The sequence below is a fragment of the Garra rufa genome, chromosome 1, assembly GCF_049309525.1.
Source record: "Garra rufa chromosome 1, GarRuf1.0, whole genome shotgun sequence".
Taxonomy (NCBI): domain Eukaryota; kingdom Metazoa; phylum Chordata; class Actinopteri; order Cypriniformes; family Cyprinidae; genus Garra; species Garra rufa.
Window position 1 is genome coordinate 11,398,610 of NC_133361.1, and position 17,649 is coordinate 11,416,258.

Here is a 17,649-nt window from a genome sequence, read left to right on the forward strand (position 1 = left end):
ACCTTCTTGGGAATGTCCCGGGAAACAACCCAAACTTGTAAGCTGGGTACATCGTAGTTAAATTCCGATTACAAAATTAAGATGAAATGTATTAAAATAAACAAAGGAAAATAACAAATAAGTAAATGAATGATAAAACAAAATTATATTTACACGATTTTGCAAATGAGACCAAAAACAGATTTGAATACAGCTAAAGACAACGGGCTCAGTGGTTTCAATACCACTTTCACAAAAGCTGAAAGAATCTTTGCCTTTGACCCACTTAGTTGTGCAAACTCAATACTGAACAATGTTATCAATTTGATTGCATACATACAACAATGTCTTGTTTTGCTCACAAAACACAGCAGAGACTCCAGAAATCCACACCAGTCCAGCGGGTGGCACTAAAACACATACGTTTGTTTGTTAAACACCATTAAACCTTGGAGGAAGAAGATTAGTTTGACTTGACCGTGGACTGTTTTTGTTTTGTTGTTTCGTTTCATGGTGCTACAAACTGTTAGTTCAAATGTACTATTTCTAAATAGAAATATGCGAAATTGAATCTTCTCAGTAAGTCATAAGTTTTAAAGCAAGCAGGAATATCTGGAGGAGTATCAGCTGTACTGAGATCTGCTGCTGTGAAGATGCTGTTTGTTAAAGAGGAAAGTGAGGAGGACATGAGTGAACCAGAACCTTGAAGAATAAAACAAGATTTAATGTTTGTTGTACATACACAGGTCCTTCATGTAAAAATAAGACCGTAACTGAGAGAACGCGCTTGAGAAACATTCTAGAGAGAAATCAATCAACATTTAAAATATTGGTCACAGATGATTAACTTTCTAAATAATAAAAGTGTCCTATTACTAGAGAGTCCACTAGTAATTATTTATAAACAAGTTGTTTTTTTTAGCAATGCATATGTTAGGAATGATGCATCGCGATATCCATTGCACTTTTTTTGAATCGATGCATCGTTAACAAGTTATTGAGCAGCTGGCGACATCTACAGGTCACTGTTAGGAAAGAAGCTGAAATGATCCTCTGTGGCTGAAGAAAATATTGATTTCTATTTGAAATGTTGAAGTGAAATGTGAACGGAAGACAGAACTTCATTAAAAAATATATAATAATTATAATCTATGTAATCTTCCATCTGCCAGAAGAGAAGCGTTATGAACATTAAACCAATCTGCAATAAACATAACATCAAATTTAACATTGGCGAATGGCTTGAACTACAATTAATGTGATGTTCGTTGTTGGAAATTTTAGTTGCCGAATAGCAAAGTAATTACAGATAAATTAATGAAAGTTAACATCCATATTTATAGAAACTGTCAATGAAATTAAAATGTTAAATGAAACTAAAGAGAGTCTTGTTTAATTTAGTTTTCTAAATTATTATATCCATATTTGTCTACTGCCACAAATAATATTTTCAAGATTTACTGAATTTTACTGGATTCTTTGATTATTTTCTAACGTGTGTTTGGTGAAGTTAAACACTAAAAACTAACCTTTTCAACAATTCATTCAGCAACTCTGTATGTGATAGCAAGAAACTACTACTTCCACCGAAGCCAAATGGTTTTCGAGGACAATTACTCCTAGTCACTAAAACTTGTAAAATTAATAATAATAATAATAATAATAAACTTGCACATAATTGTATAAAACTGAATCATCACATAAACACATAGCCTACACAAACGTATATTGAAGACTAAAGTACTGTTTGTAGAATTTAAATTGTCAAAGTTAACTGTCCAATGATCCAGTAAGTGAATACATTCAAACAATCGGTCCTTATGTAAAGAAAGCAGGCTTACATTAGAGATGGCAAATAAAGCCCAGACTTATGCTACGAAGCAATGAATGAATGAATAAATGAACTAATGAATGCATGGTTGTCTCTCAAAGCCTCAAAAAGCTCCTGGTGGAGATTTAAATTGACATCGAGCTTTTTCAGACTCTCAAAGATGCGTATACAGTGCTTTTGTTGTAGCGGAGTTGCATGAAATGCTTCAAGCCTTCAACGCGCAGGACCGCCCACTCCGTGATTACGTCATTTTTGCCGTTGCTAAACCAGGATTTTCATCTTATGGACGCAGCAGCGTCGTGTCACACGACTGAATGTATATTTTGGTAACTCTAATCGTCGTTTGATGTGTTGTTTTACAGATTTCGGTAATTGAATGTAATAATTTGGCGCTTTTTGATGATCTGTCATCGACCTCATTCCTAGAGCGCTTTCAGTCAGACACCGTTGAGTTTTCTGAGAAGAGGTGAGCGAATCACGATTTTTCGCATATTATAGTTTACATAGTACGTTTCTGCATTGTTTTCATCGAATACCACGCTTTGTGTGTTTACTGACCTGAATAAACACTTACAGCATGTGAGGGAAACATGTTAAATTCTACCTGGGATTTTGTATTTTTCAATGTTCGTCTGCACTGTTTTTTCGATGTTTGGACTGATAATGTTGCTGGTAGGCCGATTGAATGCATCATGATGTATGGGAGCAAATTTTGCTGCTGCAATTTTATAACGTTATTTCTCTGATATTTGACCTTGGCAATTTGTTCTAATTACGTGGTTAAAATATTTCAGATAAGAACAAATACTTTATAATGAGCCCAGTGAGCAACGTGGGGCGTTCTAAATCTATACAAATATGAAGAGTCTCACTGGGAATGTTAAAATTTTGCTTTGTGGTATTATTTCTTTTAAAGAAGGTTTTGTTATCGTTGTCAGTTACTGAACATAAAACTAACATGTACTGAATGTAGTTACTGGAAAAGTAAACTACATTTAGAATATATGTATTTATTTAGAATGTGTGAAGTAGGGAAAATAAATCACTGCAACGCGAATAGAATAATGAATTGGCATCGATTCTGAGATTTTCAAATGGCACTGCTTGTTTTAAAAACTGCCGTTATCTGCTTGTTTCCAAATCCGTACATGCACTTAAACCTTAACTAATCATTCGTACAATTCGAAAAGGTTGAGGCGAATTACACGGGTGTTCACAGTGGAATGTGTTTACATTGTCTTCAGCACTCTTCTTCATGAACGTTTGAGTGTGCAGATAAAAACTAGATTAGAGCACCATCTGTTGTTAAAATCTAAGCTGAGAATCAATTCTCGATGATTCGGCAGATCTCAGAATAGATCCACGAATCAATTTATTATCCCACGGCTGGTGTGAATTACAGTAGCACGAATATGAGTGCAGTGTTACTTAATGAGCATTTTAAACTAATATGCTCTTTGTGTCTATGCGGTTACTTTTAATATAGTAATATAATTTACAAAGAGGCAACACTTTCTATTTTTCAGGCTCTGGTCTCTTCAAAGATAAAGTTTGGAGGAGATCTTCACTTACATAAAAATAATAGAGGTGTAAATTAGTAAAACTCACTAACTGATTTATTGTTGATGTTTTCAAGTCTGCTTTCATACACAGAAATCCATGTTCGGTGAAGCTCCTACAACAATCACATCACCAGCTCCTCCCACAAACCCAGCAGAATGAAGCACACTAAAGATACTGAAGAACAGACAGGTTGGTGTTTATTCTTCATTAATGAGGCTAAGGTTGTAATGCTTCAAGCAGATTAATATTTTTGTTGTGAAAGGAAAAATCTTCAGAGCTGTTGAATTAGCTAGATAAAGCATCCAATAATAAGGGACACTTTCTATGAATTGTGTACTTTTTTTTCAATAACATTTATGTTAGATAACTGACCATTTGTAGAAAGCTTGATTGACAGGCAATTTAACCAATCGTAATGCCGAATCTGCCATCTTGCTTGACCAACAAATCGGACAAGAGATGGATTAACTTGGTGCACTTAAACTTGAAATATTATTGTATTCTCACCTTTACGCGGTAGAAATAAAATATGCCTTATGTTTATTATTTCGTGTTTTAATTAAGTACTAAACCTGCTCTGTCATGTCAGTTGGTTTCTGAAAAGTTTCAGGGATGTATAATTTATAAATGAAATCGTCTACTTTCCGCTATTACATCAGGGTTCATTTTATGGCCTTTTACATTTCTCTGTTTTTTTAAGAGTTACTGAAAGGGAACCAATTTTACCTTTTTATTTCAGAGTTGATTAAAGAAGAAGATGACAATGAAGAGATAAAAGTTGAGGAGAAAAATCATGTTCATACTGGAGAGGAGATGTTCACTTGTGAACAGTTTGGAAATAGTTTCTCACACTCAGCAAACCTTAATGATTACATGAACATCCACACTAGAGAGAAACCACACGCGTGTGATCAATGTGGTAAAATGTTTGTGTGGCCTTCAGTCCTGAAGAAACACATGAGAGTTCATACAAAGGAGAAGCCATATTCATGTCATTTGTGTGGAAAGAGTTTTTCATTTCTACAAAGTTTAAAAGCACATGAGAAAATACACACTGGTGTGAGAGAGCACATGTGCTTTGAGTGTGAAAAGACTTTTTCTTCAGCAAACAGTTTAAAACAGCATCAGATGATTCACACTGGAGAGAAACCTTATAAGTGTTCACACTGCGACAAGAGATTCAATCAGTCATCACACCTGAAAACACATGAGAGGATCCACACTGGAGAAAAACCTCACACGTGTAATCAGTGCGGAAAGAGTTTCTTACTAAAAGGATACCTTGTCGGGCATATGAGAATTCATACTGGAGAGAAACCATTCACTTGTGATCAATGTGGAAAGAGTTTCAGGAATTTATCAAGCCTTAAGGGCCACATGAACATCCACACCAGAGAGAAGCTGTACACATGTGATCAATGTGGCAAAACATTTCTGTGGGTTTCAGACATGAAGAAACACCAGAGAGTTCATACGAAGGAGAGGCCACATTCGTGTCATTTTTGTGGAAAGAGCTTTTCACGTCTACAAAACTTGAATGAACATCTGAAAATACATACTGGTGTGAGAGAGTACATGTGCTTTGATTGTGAAAAGACTTTTAGTTCTGCAAAGTGTTTAAAACGGCACGAGAGGATCCACTCTGGACAAAAACCTTATGTGTGTTCACATTGTGACAAGGGATTCAGTCAGTCAGGAATGCTGAAAATACACGAAAGGATCCACACCGGAGAGAAACCGTATCACTGCACTGAATGTGGGATGTGTTTCAATAATTCATCTGCTCTACACAGGCATACAAAAAACATTCACAGGAAGTAGCTCATCCTCATCAGATGTGAACAATGATGAATCAAGCAATAAAATATCACCTGGATAAATCTTTCCTAACTAGTCATGAGTGACACATCGAAGAAACATTATCTAAAACTTTCCCGGAGAATACAGCAGTTTCTACTGTTCTTATGAGTTTCATATTATGTTAAATTGTCTTATCATGCATATGTTACCTGTAGTCATGAAGGAAAGTCAAGTCAAGATTATTTATACAGTGATTTTTACAATACAAGTTCCATATTGCAACAAAGTCAAATTGGGGAGGACTCATCTGGTTCCCATGGCCTTGTGCCGGTGGCCGTTTAGGGTAGGAGTTCTTTCCTGATGATCTGTCTGTAGGGCTCATCTAGTTGACACAGTATCCGCTGACATTTGGATGTAGGTGTTGATCCACCACCTGCTCTTGGTATGGACCGGATCCGGGGGACTGCAGTGACCATCTGATCTGGATCTGGTGGCTATGGTGACCTTGGAACAAGAAACAAACAGACTAATATTAATGCAGATGCAAAAGTTCCATGTTGCCACAAAGTCAGATTGGAGGGGACTCATCTGGTTTTCGCCGGTCTTGCGTCGATGGCCGTCTAGGTCAGTGGTTCTCAATCCTGGTCCTGGGGGACCCCTGCTCTGCACATTTTGCATGTCTCCCTTATCTAACACACCTGATTGAGATCATCAGCTCATTAGGAGAGAGATCCATGAACTGAACTAACAAGCTGAAGATCTTAATCAGGTGTGTTAAATAAGAGAGACATGCAAAATGTGCAGAGCAGGGGTCCTCCAGGACCAGGATTGAGAACCATCAGGTGTTATGGGAAGTGTTTCTGGTTCCGGTTGACCTAAATAATGCAGCCTAACAATCCTTCAACGGATTTGGATTATAGAAATGTATTAAGTGTAGGCCAGGTTAAAGAGATGTGTCTTTAATCTAGATTTAAACTGACAGATTGTGTCTGTCTCCCGAACAGTGTTAGGTAGATTGTTCCAGAGTTTGGGCGCTAAATATAAAAATGATCCGCAGTTGATTTTGATATTCTAGGTATTATCAAATTGCCGGAGTTTTGAGAACGCAGCGGACGTGAGGGACTATAATGCGATAAGAGCTCACTCAAGTACTGAGGAGCTAAACCGTTCAGGGCTTTATAAGTAATTAGCAAGATTTTAAAATCTATAAAATGTTTAATAGGGAGCCAGTGCAGCGTTGACAGAACCGGGCTAATTTGTCATACTTTCTGGTTCTAGTAAGAAGCTTTTTACAAACTGTTCTTGTGCTGTTACCTGTTATTGAGAGTGTGTTCTGTTTTAAATTTCTCCATAAAGCTTTTGATTGTCTAATAAACTACATTTACTTCACATGTGATTGAGACTGAATGAGATGGCTGTCCTAGGGACTTAATTTTAATAAAGTTTCCATACGTTACGATTTTAGTGCTCATGGCCCGTATTCACAAAACCTTTTATCTTACCACTAAGAGTTCTCCTAAATAGCAGTAAAAGTTTTTAGCTTAGAGTTTTCTCTTAAAACCCTTTTCACAAAGCTGCTGAGACATACAAATATACAAACTCATAAGAAATCTAAACTGGGTGCAAGAATAGCCGTTACTTGTTGCCCAACTTGTTAATGAAAACAAGGATATAATCAAAGGAAAATTTGGAGTTGGGATACTCTCCAAAACCAAAAAGTTAAAAGTGTGCTAATAAATGCAGTATGTTTCTAAAAAGTTTAACTTGCAAGGCAGATTGCCAGCTACTCCTAAAGTTTCAAAGATTTAGTTTTAGTCAAAGATTTTCTTAAAAAGCTGAAGAAGTTATGAGCTACTTTTAGCTTTAAGACTTTTGTGAATATGGGACGAGAAAGCTTATCAGCATTGGTTACCTTGCAGTCTTTATCATCTTAAAATAGACCTAATATTGTCTATGAAATATAGGAATCCCTGTATAGAATGAAACACATGGAAACAATAGTTCATTTTATGTGGGTTCCATCGCATTGGGGAATCGAGGGCAATGATATGGCAGATGTTTTAGCTAAACAAGCTTTAAAGCAAGATGAAATTATGGAGGTACCTTAAAGTAAATCAGTATCAGTACAATAATTTGTACTAATATAATAAATTCATGGCAAAAGCAGTGGGAGGAAGAAAACAAAAGACGCCATGTACATAAGATTAGACAAACAGTAGTGTAAGAATTATAATCTGCCTTGACCCAGATTCCACTCCACAATATATGTTTAATCATGCTCATTTCCCAAAATGGCTTCATTATTATGGAGAAGAAGATGGTCAACAGTTTAGACCATTTGGGATAATCACATCCCGAGCAAAAGGTGACCAATTTTAGAAAGGGAGCAGGTGTGAAACACTGAGAACATAATCTCAGACAAAGGGGTGAAAATATCTCAAATATCTGGAATAAGTTTAGGTCACACTGGGTTAAAAATGATTTTATTTTATTTTTTTATTGAAAAAGCATCCTTTAGGTTTGTGTGATTGTGGAGTGGAAGATGAGATAGTGGAGCATGTTATTTGTCACTGCACTATATAAAATGCAAAGAATAAGATTACAAGACGAGTTTGAAAAATATGGAGTGAATGTAGTGGGTCTTAAGGATATGTTAAATGAAGGACAGACATTAAAAGATTTATTAATGTTTTCTGAAAGAGATTGGTTTAATGATTGTAGGTTTTTTGTTTTTTTATTTTTACTTTAAAGAAACTACAAATCTCGGGTCCACACTCCAGTACAGCAGGTGGCGGTATTGCACCTTAAAAAGTAGTTGCCTCCCGCTAGTTAAAAAAGAAGAAGACATGACCGCAAATGTTGAGAAGTTCGTCTACGCACCTGGATTAAATCTCTGTGTAATGCGTTTAATGCAACGACGTAAGTACACACATATGCATTCATGTGGCATATATTGCTGATGTTCTATTAATGCTTCTTGTTTACTTTAGAGAATTTTAAAGCGTTTTATCGCGGCCGTAATTTGCCGCTAGAAATAGGCTATTTAACTGTAACCGAGCTAGTATTGTCATTCAAGTGTGTTTTATGGTAGTTGCACTGCATTACTGTATTATTGCACCTTGCATTGCATATGTTAATGTTTGTGACCCTCAACCACAACACCGGTCTTAAGTAGCATGGGTATATTTGTAGAAATAGCCAAAAATACATTGTATTGGTCAAAATGATTGATTTTTCTTGTATGCCAAAAGTCATAAGGGCATTAAGTGAATATTATGTTCCATGAAGATATTCTGCAAATTTCCTACCTTAAACATACCAAAACCTAATTTTGATGAGTTATATGCATTGCTAAGACCTTACTTTGGACAACTTTAAAGGTGATTTTCTCAATATTTTTTTTTTTTTTTTTTTTTATGCACCAGTTTCCAGAAAATTATAAATATTCTTTGTTGATCTTTGAAATAAAAAATTAAATAAATATATACACAGCATTCTTATAACATTTGTATTATACTATGTGTTATTTGATCATGTTTAGTCGAGATTAGAGATATTTTTCGTAAAAATTTTCACTCTGGTCCAGAGTCCTGTCATCAAGCTGCAATAAATGCTGGAATTAAAACTTCCATTTCTTGACTTTATAATAGATAGAGTTTAACTTGCTGGCAAGCATGAAGGGAAGACAGTAGACCTGTAGTACATAATTCTTGCTAACCTACTTCAAGCTTGTGTTTTTTAAATTGTTTTTGTTAAAATGTCACATTTTTTTAAAGTGTCACAAGAAGTTTTGTAAGCTAAAATTAATTGTAAGTGAATGACATGGAAAGCCATTTACACTTGCATGTTTTACTATGTTTTCCTTAAATAAATGCTTAAAGGTAAATGCTTATATTTGATTTTCTCAAATCAGTTTTTCCACACAGAAACTGATCAGTGAAGCTCTTTCCACAACAATCACACAATCAGCAATTTAGCAATAAATGCTGGATTGAAGTGAAGGGAAGCATCAAAACCTCTGGAGGAGCTGAAATCTGCAAAGACTGAGTTTATTAAAGAGGACAGAGAGAAGATGAGCGATCCAGAACCCTGCAGAATGAAACGCACTGAACAACAAACAGGTTGGTGTTTACTAGTGAAAAAGACTAACTACTGAAATGATGAGAGGCGGCGCTGATATAGGGTTGAATGCAACGCTGTCAGATTACCTCATGCATAATTCACTGGTGAGAAAACATTACAGTACAAAGCGTATTATATTGCAATAATATCGCCTTTCATTCTCGCTCGGTCTGCATTAACTAATGAATGTACGGATAGCGTATCATGTCTGTGCAAATATACTTATGCTGACAGGCAGTTATTGTAATGTTCGGACAGAACAATCTGATTGGGCGAACATTTTATGGTTCTGCTTCTTCCAAAGATGATATAACATTAAAACAATAAAAAGCATTTTTGCTAAATACAGGTAATTTACCATAGCAATATGACAATATGATTTTTTTTTTTTTTTACATTTATGATTGTTATAGTGCCAGCTGTGGTCCAATCTCCCTAAAACTTTGCATGCTTGTTTAGAATCAGCTGTCGCATATGCTGATCAGGTTTTGTGAAGTTTTAAGTTTCAGTTTAGGCTTAATAGGCCTTTGAGAATATTTGGAGAGGCCCCTTTTCTAAACAACCTTGTTATAGCTTCCCTAAGGGTAAATTTAACATTGTTTGCTAATTATTAACTTAGAGACTAGTTCTCAAACGTTTTTTTCCCCCTTTCAATCATTTAACAAATGATTTGATTGACAGCAGTGCTTCTAGAGACAAAGTTATCCGTAATGATCGTTATGATATGAATATCCTGTGTATGTGTGAAAAAGCGTGCAATATACAATCATGTATGTCCTTAAAAAAAGCGATATGGCCTCCCACAGTGAGCGATTTCTTTCAAATTTCTCACAGACCTTTAGGGCCATTAATCAAATAGGCACACCAAATTTTGTTCCAATCAACCTGCGTTAACCTCCTCTAAAATGTGCTAAATATTCATCGCCCAGTGGCGGACATATTTTTTGAGATACGTCAATGTCCTTATATAAAATGTACATATATTTTGGAGAACACTACAAATATTACTTATAAATATGCACCTAACAAAATAAAAGATAAACCTAAATGAGTAACAAATAATGACAAAATACTTGCATATGATGATGATGATGATTAATAATATAAGAAGCATAAATCAATAAATAATAAATCATAAATGAAAACATGATATATAAATCAATGTTGTGGCAATTTTCTATTTCAATAAGTCAAGAGGCAAAAAGAATATTTATTCTTGCAAGAAAGGTCTACAGTCACACAGCCAGTTATAGAAGCTTCAAGCAGTTTTAGATATAGATTTATTGTAAAAGAAAAAAAAATCACAAATAATAAGACACTTTTTCAACAAAATGCATGTTAAATAATTGTGTAGTTGAACAAAAATATTTAATTATTCTCCCTATAGAAACATAGGATTTGTGCCTATAATGTGCCTGTAATACAATTACTAAAAATGCATCAAAATGACCAAAATCTTGTAATGTTTGTTCTTTTATTTCAGAGTTGATTAAAGAAAATGAGAATCAGAAAGAAAAAAGAAAATCATCTCTACAAAATTTAAAAGGACATAAGAAAATACACAGTGGTGCGAGACAGTACATGTGCTTTGAGTGTGAAAAAACTTTTACTTCAGCACAATGTTTAAAACAGCATGAGAAGATCCACTCTGGAGAGAAACCGTACAAGTGTTCACACTGCAACAATACGTTCAGACGGTCAGGACACCTGAGAAGACACGAGATGATCCACACCGGAGAGAAACCGCACACGTGTGATCAGTGTGGGAAGAGTTTCACGCTAAAAGGACACCTTACAGCACACATGAGAGTTCATACAGGAGAGAAACCGTTTACTTGTGATCAATGTGGAAAGAGTTTTGGTCAATCAGTAAAACTGAAGGAGCACATGAACGTCCACACCAAAGAGAAGCTGTACACATGTGATCAATGTGGCAAAACATTTTTGTGGGCTTCGGTTCTGACAAAACACCTGAGAGTTCATACAAAGGAGAAGCCGCATTCATGCCATTTGTGTGGAAGGAGTTTTTCACTTCATCATCATTTAAAAGAGCATGCAAAAATACACACTGGTGTTAGAGAGTACATGTGCTTCGAGTGTGAAAAGACTTTTACTTCAGCATATTCTTTAAAACTGCATGAGAGGATTCACTCTGGAGAGAAACCTTATAAGTGTTCACACTGCGACAAGAGATTCACTCAGTCAGGAATCCTGAAAACACATGAGAGGATCCACACTGGGTGACAACTGTATCACTTTCACAATAATGTATCAAGCAATAAAATATCATCTGGATAAATCTGGTCTAACCAGCCATAACAAGCGACACTAAAAAATAAACGTTAACTAAAGTTTTCACAGTGATTGAACTGTGAGATTCAGATCAACTCAAAGATGGAGTTCCTCCCCAAAAAACAATGTCAAGAAGTTGTATTATTGTACTACATCGTTGCTCTTAAAATGCATATGTGTCACCTGTAGTTTGCTTACTCTTTAATGAAGGAAAGTAAAAGCTTTTAGAAGCCATTCTTGTTAAGGATGAGGCTGTTACACTAAGAGTGACTGAGATTTAATTTCTTTTTTATTGTTGTTTTATAAATGACCTACTTATTCTTACACTATGTATTTAGGAAATACTGATGCAAGATTTGAAGTTTGAAACTGATCCTTTTGTGCTTCTTTTGTAAGCAGGAACCTGGTATTAAACAAGCCCTGTGGCTGAATTATGAAAGACTGTGGTATCGATAAGCTCTAATGTTAACTGTTCTACTTTTGGTGCGGGGAAATAAAGGAAATACACCTACAATGTATTATTGCTGCATAAATGTTATCAAGCAAATTGAGTCTTGCCAACTGTTTTTATAGGCTATGCGATAATATCAAGACATTCGACTTTGATGTGTTTTAGTTATTTGCAATCCAGAAGCGAGGTCTCTCTTGTACTTTAGATTGGATTAATCTAATTTTATTTTCAATTGAGTTTGACTTCAGTGGATTATGAAAACTAGATGTCTGAGGTAAAGCAATATATTATTGAAATTCGGACGTGTCTTGAGGACTTAATTGACGCTGTGTGCTTGTGTCTGTTAGGTACAGACACACACAGGACTGGATTGAATTTGACTTTGCCAAATTTAAACCTGTGTACTAGCAAAAAACGGATATTATTTAGCTCCTTTGGACGCTTTACTCCAGTTCAGCGGGTGGCGCTAAAACACACGTTTGTTTGCCAAACACCATTAAACCTCAGAGGAAGAAGATTAGTTTCATCGTTCATCTGTTATTTTGTTAGGATGTTACAAACTGTTAGTTGAAATATACTATGAACAGAAATCACTAAATAGCATGCAAAGGAATATCTGGAGGAGTATCATCTGAACTGAGATCTGTTGTTTTGAAGATGGTGTTTGTTAAAGAGGAGAATGAGGAGGACATGTATGAACCAGAAACCTGGAGAATAAAACAAGAGGAACCAGAAATCTGGACAATAAAACACGAGGAAGCAGAACCCTGGAGAATAAAACAAGAGGAACAAGGAGGTTGGTGTTTATGGTTTCTTTTTAATGAGTCTGTGGTACGTTAGGTTAATACAGATTAAACCATGTGCCTGCAGATCCCTAAAAAGTTTTACATTACTTAATGTGAAAATAAGGGCTAAATTATCATTAAATTGTCTTCGTTGCACCTTTCGAGTGTCTTAAAAATTGGATGGAACTTGCAACGAGAAGATTTATAGTTTATTTTTGCTCATTGCTTTTTTAGACTCGTAAAACTGTTGAAGTGAATCTGCATTAGTGTAATCTCAAACATTTTATAGACAAATGTTTACCTGTTTTTCAGCTGTTTTCTGCTTAAAAATAATGAATGTTCATTTATGAAACTGTAGTTTGTAATATTACCCTAGCGAAAGAAAATGACATGTTTTGTCTCTTTTGTCTGCCCTTTTCTTTAAATGTTGGACAAAATGGTAATGGAAAAAATATATTTGCCAAGATCTCTCATATGCATCTACACATTTACATTTTGGTGTCCGCATCAAATTACACTTACAAAAGCCAAATTAAATCAGTAAAAAAAAAAAAAAAAATATATATATATATATATATATATATATATATATATATATATATATATATATAAGTAATAATAATCTTAAAGGCTTAAAGGCTAGTACATTGTCTATTTTTATATTTCAAATAACTTTTGTGACAATAAAATGACATGAAGATATAAAATACCAAGTTACAACAACAGTGGAGATATGGATCGCCTTGATATATTTTATAATAATGATACTGAACTCGTTTGGAAATCTCATCAGAGACTAACAACTAACATGAACAAACCAAATATGTTTTGATAAATTATTATTTGAAATGAATAAGCTGAGATATTGGTCTATGTGAAGAATGAAGAAGGCGTTATATTAATATTTTTATTATTACCAGCACTACAGTCATAGAATAAATGACACATCAGTTTAAAACAAATAATAAAGACATTACTTACAGAGACCCAATGTACATCAAAATGAAGTTTTGTGATAAACAAACCCTTATGTACAATTAAACAATACATCAAATTACCAATATAACCAGTAGATGGCAGCAGAAGATTTCTAGTTATTTTGGCTTTATATTTTGAAATCGTAAAATCAATATTATAAAATATCAAATCATCAAGAAATCAAATTTGGTCCAATTTTGCACTGTTTTTGTGAATGTACAAAGAAAAGTCTTTTCTTCACTTTGCGACTGAATCGCAGATTAATAATAATCACTGAAGTTGTTGGTCAGTTCTATATTATACTATAAATAATATAATGGTATGTTTAGTCAGAGAAAAATATATTCATTTTTCTATATGAAAATTAGATTGTGCACATAACTGTATGCTTTCCAACTTAAGCTCATGTCAATGTATACCAAGAAATAAACATCCAATATTATTAGTAACTGCAATTAGTAATGCAAAACTTTTGTGGCTTTGATTAAATTATCTTGACTTAAGTGCTACCAAATCTGCTTCTGCTCAGCGTTTTACAAGTTACAGATTTATTTTGTTCTTTAATTTCAGAGTTGATTGAAAAAAATGAGAATGAAGAATCAAGTGAAGTTGAGGAGAAAAACCATGTAAAAACTGGAGAAAAACCTTTGAGTTACTGTCAAACCAAACAGAAAGATATAAAGGAAAGAAGAGCCAAGAAATCTTTCACCTGCACTCAGTGTGGAAAGAGTTTCACACGCAAATCAAGTCTTGATGTTCACTTGAGAGTTCATACTGGAGAGAGACCGTTCACATGTGATCACTGCGGGAAGAGATTCTCACGAGCAACACACCTTTATGAACACATGAACATCCACACTAGAGAGAAACTGTATGCATGTGATCAATGCGGTAAAATGTTTTTATGGGCTTCAGCCCTGAAGCAGCACATTAAAGTCCATACAAAGGAGAAGCCACATTCATGTAATTTGTGTGGAAAGAGTTTTTCATGTCTATCAAGTATGAAATTACATCAGAAAATACATACTGTTGTAAAAGAGTACGTGTGCTGTGATTGTGAAAACACTTATACTACAGCAAACGGTTTAAGGCGACACCAGAGGATTCACACTGGAGAGAAACAATACAAGTGTTCACACTGCGACAAAGGATTCAATCATTCAACACATTTGAAAACACATGAGAGGATCCACACTGGAGAGAAACCTTTTAAGTGTTCACACTGCGACAAGAGATTCAATCAGTCCGCAAATCTGACAATACACGAGAGGACCCACACTGGAGAGAAACCGTATAAGTGTTCACACTGCGACAAGAGATTCAGTAATTCAGGACAGCTGAAAATACATGAGAGGATCCACACTGGAGAAAAACCTTATAAGTGTTCACACTGTGACAAGAGATTCAGTCATTCAGGAGACCTGAAAAAACATGAGAGGCTCCACTGTATGTGGGAAGCATTTCAGCAAAAACTATCACAATGACTAGATCAAATTCAGATCCAGCACTTTCAGGTCTGATGCTGCCTTCCGCACCAAATGTAACACAATAATGCATCAAATAATATAATATCATTTGGATAAATCATTCTTAACCAGTCATTACAAGCAAAATGAAAAAGAAACATTATGTAATCTTTTCTCAGTGAATAAAGTTCATCTTCAAAATCAGCAGATTCAACTGTGAGATTCAGATCAACTCAAAGATGGAGTTCCTCTCCAAAGAAGTCAAAAGGTTGCTTTCTTATGAGTTTCATATTATGTTTGATTGTCTTATAATGCATTTGTATCACTTTGTGTTTGAAGAAGAGGCTGTAACACTTCTCTTTTTTTTCTGAAACCATCAATAAAATGTGTTTAACCTCAGCTAATGTGCAATTGTTGCTGCAACAGACATCTTTGGCTGTGAAATTCCAGTTGATGACTGAATAGATCACATTTAATAGTTAAGAATTTTTTTTTTTTTTTTGATGTATTGCAATAATTTCTATAAAACTCATGGAAATTCTTCCAATTCAAATACTGGAAACAATGTATTGTATATTAAAAAAATAATAATAAAGGTTTACTAACCAAACAAGCTCTGGCACTGTGTTGAAGCTCTTTTTTGTGGCAAAATGTTGGCAAATGTGTCAACTGTTAGATGAAAAGTATAAGGAAGGATGAACACAGCCAATTCTATGTGCTATTGAGTACATACACAGGAAACAGGTTACTCTAGCACATTAATTTATAACAAAACCAGCAATACATTGAGTGTCTGATAGAAGGGGGAATTTAGTATCAAGTTTATCGGAAAGTGAAAGTGATATGTAGGCAAGGTGTGGAGTTGATGAATGAATTTCATGAACAAACTGATCAGATTGTGGGTCATTTCAGAGGACACACATGAAAATGTTTGTTTTTACTACTCTACCAAACCGTGAACATTTATATTATTATTTGTGACATTGGAAGACATTAGAATACAATTTAAAAATAGAACAATATTCTCTTAAATCTTTTCATTTATCATTTTATTTAACATGGACCTTCATTATTATTTAAAAAAAAGCTTATTTCTGCTATTGCAAGCTCATTTTTGTAAATGTAAGCTATTATTATTATTATTATTATTATTATTATTATAATCATATACAAACTATTTTTGCAGAATTACAAGTCAGAAATAAGCTTTTAATAAAGTGGTTAAATCGTATTATATGATAATATAATTAAAATCTGTAGCAAATTAGCCAAGGTTAAGCGTCTGAAAATCATATCATAAACACTGGGTTTATTCCTTTACTGCACGCGCTTCTCCAGCACGCGCTTTCTCCTGTCTTCAACATAAAGCCGTGCGCTCTCGTGATTTAAAAAATAACGGTCATTTCGTTTTACTGACTGACTAACATTCGTTGATTGATCTCATTACAGTTTTTCTCGATTGCTTAAACACATTTCTTGAAACTATGCCTCGTATTCTCAAAACAGTAAACACAAATCCATAACGTCTCACCCAATTTCCCAAACATCCTATTTTCAGGTCAAAATGAAGCTCTACACTCAAAACCATTCACTCTTGCTGAAAAATCAAAATTTGCCTTCAGACATCACACACAAGGCCTCAAAAACACTCACACTACAACATAGTCTTACACACTGGTGCAATAAATTAAAAACAATATTTCCAAAACTGACAAGTTATGTTGCTTGTGGTTCTTCCCCTCAAAAACATTTTCACATGATGAACAAAAAAGACGCAACCAATGTACACTGGCAAATTTTTATTCATGTACTATACAGTACAACACATACACAAATTATTCCACCTCAGCATCCTGTCTTTGGTCTGGGTCAGGCCAGAGAACCTCATCCACGTCACAGGCTATATTGGCCCTAGCCAGGCAGCGGGGGTAAAATCCTCTTGCATGCCTGATCCACCCCTGGCATGCATCTACTGTTATGTCTAGGCAGGCTTCTTCCATGGCCTGGAGGAGGTGAACACGGACATAAGGCTCTCTGTCATACACTTTCCACCGCCAATGCCGAAAAAAACTCCTCTATCGGGTTTAGAAAGGGAGAGTATGCAGGCAGAAAGATGTTAGAAAACCTTGGGTTATTGGTAAACCAGTCACGAACCAGAACAGCATGATGGAAGCTGACATTATCCCAAAAAACAACGTAGTGAGGCTGCTCTGGCTGTGCTGGTTCCCTGTAGTCCAGCTGTAACATATGCTCTCTTAGACCATCAAGGAAAGCAAGGAGGAGCATAGTATTATAGGGTCCTAGAATGGCATGGCGGTGGAGTACCCCTCGTTGGCTGATGGCTGCGCACATAGTGACATTCCCTCCACGCTGACCAGGGAC

The 17,649-nt window shown here is 35.1% G+C and overlaps 2 protein-coding genes across 2 annotated transcripts in view; both read left to right on the forward strand.

Annotated features, from left to right (window-relative positions):
• Positions 1-2,083: 2,083 nt before the first annotated feature.
• LOC141331011 (uncharacterized) lies at positions 2,084-6,569 on the forward strand. Its single transcript, XM_073835844.1, has 3 exons — positions 2,084-2,276; positions 3,464-3,562; positions 4,113-6,569. The coding sequence occupies exons 2-3, from the start codon at positions 3,529-3,531 to the stop codon at positions 5,192-5,194; spliced, it is 1,116 nt and encodes a 371-aa protein (XP_073691945.1). The 5' UTR covers positions 2,084-2,276; positions 3,464-3,528; the 3' UTR covers positions 5,195-6,569.
• Positions 6,570-12,696: 6,127 nt separating this feature from the next.
• LOC141331171 (uncharacterized) overlaps positions 12,697-17,649 on the forward strand; it is an 11,343-nt gene continuing 6,390 nt past the window's right edge. The window contains exons 1-2 of the mRNA XM_073836101.1: positions 12,697-12,834; positions 14,372-15,251. Of these exons, the coding sequence (XP_073692202.1) occupies positions 12,729-12,834; positions 14,372-15,251 (986 nt within the window). The 5' untranslated portion in view covers positions 12,697-12,728. The remainder of the gene's footprint in view (positions 12,835-14,371; positions 15,252-17,649) is intronic.

Excerpts from the sequence above, each read along its gene's own strand:
- LOC141331011 (XM_073835844.1), top strand. The coding sequence starts at position 3,529 with ATGAAGCACACTAAAGATACTGAAGAACAGACAG. Across the intron at positions 3,563-4,112 it reads AGATACTGAAGAACAGACAG|AGTTGATTAAAGAAGAAGAT; the intron begins GTTGGTGTTTAT and ends TTTTTATTTCAG.